This window comes from Haliotis rufescens, unplaced genomic scaffold (assembly GCF_023055435.1).
Source record: "Haliotis rufescens isolate VD_foot unplaced genomic scaffold, xgHalRufe1.0.p SCAF_36, whole genome shotgun sequence".
NCBI classification, from domain to species: domain Eukaryota; kingdom Metazoa; phylum Mollusca; class Gastropoda; order Lepetellida; family Haliotidae; genus Haliotis; species Haliotis rufescens.
The window spans coordinates 2,580,210-2,589,852 of NW_025964068.1; the positions used below are offsets into that span (position 1 = coordinate 2,580,210).

Genomic DNA, 9,643 nt, shown 5'->3' on the forward strand with positions numbered 1-9,643 from the left:
TGTTTTCAACAAACACCCATTACAGATGAAACACAAAGACTGCCTTTAACTGAAAAAAATGTAATTCATATCATAATAATTGCCAGTAAGCACTGTAAAACCACAAGGTCTCTCTTTGGACTTCTGGCACAGGCACTTTGTAATTGGCTCGGTAAAGTTATTAAATGTGCATTTTTTCTTTGGATGATGACTACTTTAACACAAAGAACTACTTAACCATCATGATGTACATGCAATTCCTAATGCTCAACAGACAAAAGTGTGACATGTCACCGACAATCAGAAGGCAATGTCATACACAGACAAAAGTGTGACATGTCACCAACAATCAGTGGGCAATGTCATACACAGACAAAAGTGTGACATGTCACCGACAATCAGTGGGCAATGTCATACACAGACGAAAGTGTGACATGTCACCGACAATCACAAGGCAATGTCATACACAGACAAAAGTCTGACATGTCACCGACAATCAGTAGGCAATGTCATACACAGACAAAAGTCTGACATGTCACCGACAATCACAAGGCAATGTCATACACAGACAAAAGTGTGACATGTCACCGACAATCAGTAGACAATGTCATACACAATCAAAAGTGTGACATGTCACCGACAATCAGTAGGCAAAGTCATACACAGACAAAAGTGTGACATGTCACCAACAATCAGTAGGCAATGTCATACACAGACAAAAGTGTGACATGTCACCGACAATCAGTAGGCAATGTCATACACAGACAAAAGTGTGACATGTCACCGACAATCACAAGGCAATGTCATACACAGACAAAAGTGTGACATGTCACCGACAATCAGAAGGCAATGTCATACACAGACAAAAGTGTGACATGTCACCGACAATCAGTAGACAATGTCATACACAGACAAAAGTGTGACATGTCACCGACAATCAGTAGGCAAAGTCATACACAGACAAAAGTGTGACATGTCACCGACAATCAGTAGGCAATGTCATACACAGACAAAAGTGTGACATGTCACCGACAATCACAAGGCAATGTCATGCAAAGACAAAAGTGTCACATTTCACCAACAATCAGTAGGCAATGTCATACACAGACAAAAGTGTGACATGTCACCGACAATCAGTAGGCAATGTCATACACAGACAAAAGTGTGACATGTCACCGACAATCACAAGGCAATGTCATACACAGACAAAAGTGTGACATGTCATCGACAATCAGAAGGCAATGTCATACACAGACAAAAGTGTGACATGTCACCGACAATCAGTAGGCAATGTCATACACAGACAAAAGTGTGACATGTCACCGACAATCAGTAGGCAAAGTAATACACAGACAAAAGTGTGACATGTCACCGACAATCACAAGGCAATGAGGGGCGGTCGGGTAGCCTAGTGGTTAAGGCGTTCGCTCGTCACGCCGAAGACCCGGGTTCGATTCCCGACATGGGTACAATGTGTGAAGCCCATTTCTGGTGTCCCCCGCCGTGATATTGCTGGAATATTGCTAAAAGTGGCGTAAAACCATATTCACTCACTCACTCATTCACAAGGCAATGTCATGCAAAGACAAAAGTGTGACATGTCACCGACAATCAGCAGGCAATGTCATACACAGACAAAAGTGTGACATGTCACTGACAATCAGTAGGTAATGTCATACACAGACAAAAGTGTGACATGTCACCGACAATCACAATGCAATATCATACACAGACAAAAGTGTGACATGTCACCGACAATCGGTAGGCAATGTCATACACAGACAAAAGTGTGACATGTCACCGACAATCAGTGGGCAATGTCATACACAGACAAAAGTGTGACATGTCACCGACAATCAGTAAGCAATGTCATACACAGACAAAAGTGTGACATGTCACCGACAATCAGTAGGCAATGTCATACACAGACAAAAGTGTGACATGTCACTGACAATCAGTAGGCAATGTCATACACAGACAAAAGTGTGACATGTCACCGACAATCAGTAGGCAATGTCATACACAGACAAAAGTGTGACATGTCACCGACAATCAGTAGGCAAAGTAATACACAGACAAAAGTGTTACATGTCACCGACAATCAGTAGGCAATGTCATACACAGACAAAAGTCTGACATGTCACCGACAATCACAAGGCAATGTCATACACAGACAAAAGTGTGACATGTCACCGACAATCAGTAGGCAATGTCATACACAGACAAAAGTGTGACATGTCACCGACAATCAGTGGGCAATGTCATACACAGACAAAAGTGTGACATGTCACCGACAATCAGTAAGCAATGTCATACACAGACAAAAGTGTGACATGTCACCGACAATCAGTAGGCAATGTCATACACAGACAAAAGTGTGACATGTCACTGACAATCAGTAGGCAATGTCATACACAGACAAAAGTGTGACATGTCACCGACAATCAGTAGGCAATGTCATACACAGACAAAAGTGTGACATGTCACCGACAATCAGTAGGCAAAGTAATACACAGACAAAAGTGTTACATGTCACCGACAATCAGTAGGCAATGTCATACACAGACAAAAGTCTGACATGTCACCGACAATCAGTAGGCAATGTCATACACAGACAAAAGTCTGACATGTCACAACAATCAGTAGGCAATGTCATACACAGACAAAAGTGTGACATGTCACCGACAATCACAAGGCAATGTCATACACAGACAAAAGTGTGACAAGTCACCGACAATCACAAGGCAATGTAATGCAAAGACAAAAGTGTCACATTTCACCAACAATCAGTAGGCAATGTCATACACAGACAAAAGTGTGACATGTCACCGACAATCACAAGGCAATGTCATACACAGACAAAAGTGTGACATGTCATCGACAATCAGAAGGCAATGTCATACACAGACAAAAGTGTGACATGTCACCGACAATCAGTAGGCAATGTCATACACAGACAAAAGTGTGACATGTCACCGACAATCAGTAGGCAAAGTCATACACAGACAAAAGTGTGACATGTCACCGACAATCACAAGGCAATGAGGGGCAGTCGGGTAGCCTAGTGGTTAAGGCGTTCGCTCGTCACGCCGAAGACCCGGGTTCGATTCCCGACATGGGTACAATGTGTGAAGCCCATTTCTGGTGTCCCCCGCCGTGATATTGCTGGAATATTGCTAAAAGCGGCGTAAAACCATATTCACTCACTCACTCACTCACAAGGCAATGTCATACACAGACAAAAGTGTGACATGTCACCGACAATCAGTAGGCAATGTCATACACAGACAAAAGTGTGACATGTCACCGACAATCACAAGGCAATGTCATACACAGACAAAAGTGTCACATTTCACCAACAATCAGTAGGCAATGTCATACACAGACAAAAGTGTGACATGTCACCGACAATCACAAGGCAATGTCATACACAGACAAAAGTGTGACATGTCACCGACAATCAGAAGGCAATGTCATACACAGACAAAAGTCTGACATGTCACCAACAATCAGTAGGCAATGTCATACACAGACAAAAGTGTGACATGTCACCGACAATCAGTAGGCAATGTCATACACAGACAAAAGTGTGACATGTCACCGACAATCAGTAGGCAATGTCATACACAGACAAAAGTGTGACATGTCACCGACAATCACAAGGCAATGTCATACACAGACAAAAGTGTCACATTTCACCAACAATCAGTAGGCAATGTCATACACAGACAAAAGTGTGACATGTCACCGACAATCACAAGGCAATGTCATACACAGACAAAAGTGTGACATGTCACTGACAATCAGAAGGCAATGTCATACACAGAAAAAAGTCTGACATGTCACAACAATCAGTAGGCAATGTCATACACAGACAAAAGTGTGATATGTCACCGACAATCACAAGGCAATGTCATACACAGACAAAAGTGTGACAAGTCACCGACAATCACAAGGCAATGTAATGCAAAGACAAAAGTGTCACATTTCACCAACAATCAGTAGGCAATGTCATACACAGACAAAAGTGTGACATGTCACCGACAATCACAAGGCAATGTCATACACAGACAAAAGTGTGACATGTCATCGACAATCAGAAGGCAATGTCATACACAGACAAAAGTGTGACATGTCACCGACAATCAGTAGGCAATGTCATACACAGACAAAAGTGTGACATGTCACCGACAATCAGTAGGCAAAGTAATACACAGACAAAAGTGTGACATGTCACCGACAATCACAAGGCAATGAGGGGCGGTCGGGTAGCCTAGTGGTTAAGGCGTTCGCTCGTCACGCCGAAGACCCGGGTTCGATTCCCGACATGGGTACAATGTGTGAAGCCCATTTCTGGTGTCCCCCGCCGTGATATTGCTGGAATATTGCTAAAAGTGGCGTAAAACCATATTCACTCACTCACTCACTCACAAGGCAATGTCATACACAGACAAAAGTGTGACATGTCACCGACAATCAGTAGGCAATGTCATACACAGACAAAAGTGTGACATGTCACCGACAATCACAAGGCAATGTCATGGAAAGACAAAAGTGTGACATGTCACTGACAATCAGTGGGCAATGTCATACACAGACAAAAGTGTGACATGTCACCGACAATCAGTAGGCAATGTCATACACAGACAAAAGTCTGACATGTCACCGACAATCACAAGGCAATGTCATACACAGACAAAAGTGTGACATGTCACCGACAATCAGTGGGCAATGTCATACACAGACAAAAGTGTGACATGTCACTGACAATCAGTAGGCAATGTCATACACAGACAAAAGAGTGACAAGTCACCGACAATCACAAGGCAATGTCATACACATCAAAGCATATGCGCAACCACATTCAATGCAGCTTGTGATTGAGAGCATCCATCAGTCAACAATATCAAAACATTGAATATTTTAATACTCATTTCCCCTTACCTTATGGTTTGTTCTATTGAAGTAATGCCTATACCCACTCATGTGTAAAGATATTATATCTAGTGTCATTCACTAAACACAGCAGAATAACGCGAGGCCCTCTGCAGTAGGTCCTGTCATTAGGGTACGGTACGGGACGTCATGTCACTTCCAGTGTACACAATAATGTAGAGTCCAACACGAATACAGGTCGGCGCACTGTAGTGAGGTTTATGGTTTTTATTTGAATTATGAAACTGCTCTTACATCTATTAAGAAGATTATTTTAGTACGCCGACATGTTTCTGCAGGTTGTCAATCCTAAACAATAGAGACCTGGGAAATTGTTTTCTGGGAACATGTGTAAGTATATACACGTTAACTTACAAGAGAACGCAGGGTCTGTTCGTCCTTGCCGATATATTCCGTCATGGTGTCACTTGGTAGGTATCCAGTATGCCAGGTACATGTCCAGCCGACCGACACACGTGTCCACTGCTACCGGCCATTCCCCTCTCCCAACACACTGACAATGTTTACATCCTACCGACATAGCATGCTCGCTCGTTAAGTCAACGAGAACTGCGGTACCGTTAAACCCTAGGGGGTGACATGTGATTTACAGACTCGTCACTACATTCCGCGCATGTGAATAGGATCTAAGTATGCCATAGACACCTCCTACAGTTTATTTCAATACTCTTGAGGACCTTTCAAACAGTGTGAAAAAAGCATAGCGCGTCTTATTTGTTGACAGGGGGCCTGGCAACAAGTGCCGGCCACCCCCGCTCTGGAAGTGGGTACTCCCATACCGGTCCCGCTGACCAATCAAATATTTGCGGTGTTTCTTTGATCTAATCTAACGCCTTGTCTTGGGATTCCGAGTTGCAAACAGCACGTAATTTGATGAACCTCTTTCTCCAGAAAAACAACAACATTATTTTACTCTTTCGACAGACAACATATAAAAATAAATCGAACATTGCAAATGTTTCTATCACGTATTTCGCTGCTACCCGATTAAAGAATAGTTTCGATTTACTTTGAACATGTTTAAAATAGCCTTTTTCATGAAAGTTAGTTTGTTTCGTAGCAATGCATGAACACCGACGAATGTCAACAAAACGTAATGTACATTATAAACACATGGTGCCGGTGTTATAAGTGGTGTGATGCCGGCTAAATTCGCTTGTACTATGTTGTTTCGACCCTGAAAATCCCCCGGGGGAAGTAAAATAATCACACTTTTATTGTCAAATAATAACACATTTATCTAGCTTTCCCTCGATCTCTGTCGATGATATAAATCTTCGGTACTAGAATACTCAATTATTAATCTAGCCGCAGATCGTCAATGCCCACTCATGAAAGCAATGCGTGTTTGAGCGTCAATTATACCTGTTCTTTTCCACGGAGAAAGGTCAATCAAACCCGCCCGACTGCCATGTATAATTGATGGTAATTAGAAAGAAACCCCCTGGTTTTAAACCAACAATAAACAAATGGGTTTGTGCCGGGAGACGTCACTAGTAACGGCCATCACTCCATCAGTCACCGTGCGACAGCTAGGACAACTCATGCGTGCACGCTTCAACACCAATAGACAAAACTCTGGGATGGACATGTATTAATAAGCAATTTCCATAACACGTGAACGCTGGCCCGACCGCTTTACAGATGCTGATTGCAGCCAGCAATCACGACGAGGCTTATCTCTGTGCAGACGGCGACCAATGAATTAAACATAATGTAGACGCATAATATGATATCCTGTGATGGATGGTGCTTTTAGTGTATCGACCCGCTACAATGTCATATGTATCAATTTCATCATATTTTATGCATGTAAATAACACGAGGCCAGATTCTTAAATCTTCGAACCCGTCTTCTCAGGAAAAAACCAAACACATGAAGACTAGTGTTGTATTCAGTGACCTTCAATACCTTTAGACATTGATCTGCTCATTCGAATTACACAGTGGGATAAACGCTCTATGCATGTTCACGGGTAGTACAATGCGCCGGACACGGGCAAGTCTGGCTATATTCTGTACACACGACACACTATCATCACCATATGCCACGGCTTCAATATCACTATATACACCTCACGCCCACAATTAATCATATGTGTCGAGCTGTCTCAGGAGCGTTATTAAATTCTAATAGCATTGAAAGTGTGCGTATGCAAGTGCTGTGCTTGTCGTAATGTTGTATATATAGGTAGGTAGCTGTAAGTAGTTCACCATGGCACTACCTGCCACGTGCTGTAAATGCGTACATGCCCGTATGTTTTCACATACATACATAGATGTTTTATTCGGTATTTAAGGTCACATTGTACAGTTGACATTTTCAGTTTCATTTGTTTATCTGACAGAGAATATATGTTTCAACAATATGGCTAAAGAACGTGTAACGGCAGAGTTGTTGGATTTTATAAGACTGATCATTAACATCTTGGTTTTTTTATGTCTATTGTTAGAGTATGGAATATACTTTTCTCTAAGATGTTCATACTTATCACATACTAATAAAACATGAAATTCTTCCTCAATCTCTCCTAATTGGCAGTTTTTACAGATACCCATTTCAACGTCCTTTTTTTCACATCTACGTCTAAAATTTACGTTGAAATTGTGTAATGACACGCTGACTTTACATAATGCCCTAACAAGCGATTTATCATCTGACATGCTACATATACTTCTCTGGTTCTATATAGCAGACTTGATATACTTGTAATGGCCGAGGAAACGTGAAGAAGATACACTCTCATGCCAGTTTTGACTATACATTTCCTGTAACCTTTGTTTAAAAGAGTATAAGAACAAATTTGAATTTCCTACAACTTGGGAAATCCACTCAGATGAATAACCACGTGGAAATAATAAATATTTGACGTTGGACAGCCAATTAGTTTTGCCTTTGTCATCAAGAGGTATCAGTAGTATATACCATTGATGAGGATATCTTTGCGATCCCATCCTCAGTTATTTTAGCCAATATTTTGTCATTCGAAGTTGACTTTATACATGTACATGAATGGGATTGCGTCCAGTTTCACTTAAACTATAGCGTTATTTGAAGCATAATTTCCAACAATTAAAAAGCGTTTAAAGTAAAGCACTTTTCAATAGCAATATAGCTTTTAGCAATATTCCAGCAATATCACGGCAGGGAACACCAGAAATGGGCTTCACACATTGTACCCATGTCGGGAATCGAACCCGGGTCTTTGGCGTGACGAGCGAACGCTTAAACCACTAGGCTACCCGACCGCCCCAGATGATAAGAAGCAATGTGCTCTACCAGATTGTGTTTTAACACGAGGATTTGCCGATGAATACATACTTTTGAGAACTAGAAACAATTTCCCATGACATGCTGTGATAAGAAGTAACTATAACATTTTTTTCTCTATCTACATAATCGAAACTTTTTTTGAAATCTTCAAATGCACAATAAAAGCGACAGCTAGGTTTACATGAATATTTCGAACATAAAGCTTGCAACATCAATAAATTGTCAACCGTTGAGAGAAAACCAGCCAGACTTTCAAATAGAAGATTACATGTTTTCACATCCAACCAAACTCTAAGACTCTTTTCTGTAATAAAAGTAAACAGCTTTCCCGTTACATTTAAAACTGAAATACCCCTGTAATTACGGGGCTCAGACCTTGTACCCGATTTGTACAATGGTAATATCATACCAACGTTCTACGACCCCGGAAACACTCCAGTATTCATAATTTTAAATATAGTATAAGAATTTTGCCTGATAACCTAAAATAAATCAGGTGGTATTCCATCTCCACCGGCAGATTAAGCGGCTTTCAGACTTTGTAATGCACACTCAATCTCTTTCTCTGATATTTCACCTGATAACAGATCATCTATGTAACTCTTTACAATCTTCACATGAATAGTCATATCAACACACAGTTTAGCATCGTATGCTTTCTTCGTTTTTTACAGCACCTTTTGAACTCAGATTTCTCATTAAGATAAAGGTGTAAATTGACATCACATTTATATTTTCTAATCTTGTTCAGCAACCTCTTTTTTCTGGCTTTTAGAATAGTACAGTCTATATCAAACCACGGCGGTTGTTGCTTATCGTGCTTTGTAGCTACTGTGATATATGCTGCTGCATGTTACCACAGTCAATTATAATATAGCTAAATGTTCTTACAGCAGTATCAACATTATCTTCTAATACGATAGATCATCCGTGCAACATGTACAGCAATGCCACATTTTTGCGAAAGTGTATATACAGTCGAACCCCGTTGTATCGTACTCCTGGGGACCGGAGAAATAATTTTGACTTGTCCGGGTGTCGACACATCCGACTCGACATTATTACCGTATGACCCAGCTATGACCACAACCGGGAATTTCACACATCCGAGTTCGAGACAACGGGATTCGAGTGTACTTCCAGAAGAGTGTGACGGAGCACGTGTACTAGAATATATGTGTATTATTGTCATTCTGTGTAAAGCAACAACTTTTATTCTCACCAGTAACACACGACAACACTGGTACAACATTAGGCTAACGCTTAGTCTATGACAACTTTTATTACACACTGCATTTCATATTGATATAATGTAGACTGGTTGTGATAAAGTTAAATGCAGATATTCCACAGTCAGGCTGCAGCACACAATATATGCAGGTATATAACATGACGTGTCCCATTAACGTTTTACACAGTGATAAATCAGGATTC

The 9,643-nt window shown here is 41.1% G+C and overlaps 1 protein-coding gene across 7 annotated transcripts in view; it reads right to left on the reverse strand.

Moving 5' to 3' along the window:
* The window catches only part of LOC124147724, a 227,360-nt gene extending 221,883 nt beyond the window's left edge, over positions 1-5,477 (reverse strand). For 5 of the 7 annotated variants that reach the window (XR_006862808.2, XR_007217981.1, XM_046518470.2 and 2 more), the window contains exon 1: positions 5,290-5,477. Coding sequence is in view for 5 of the 7 variants with exons in the window: in XM_046518470.2 (XP_046374426.2) it covers positions 5,290-5,334 (45 nt within the window). In the remaining 2 variants the exon portion in view is untranslated. The remainder of the gene's footprint in view (positions 1-5,289) is intronic. The other 2 variants (XM_046518467.2, XM_046518469.2) reach the window with 2 other exon arrangements.
* Between the last annotated feature and the right edge of the window lie 4,166 nt (positions 5,478-9,643).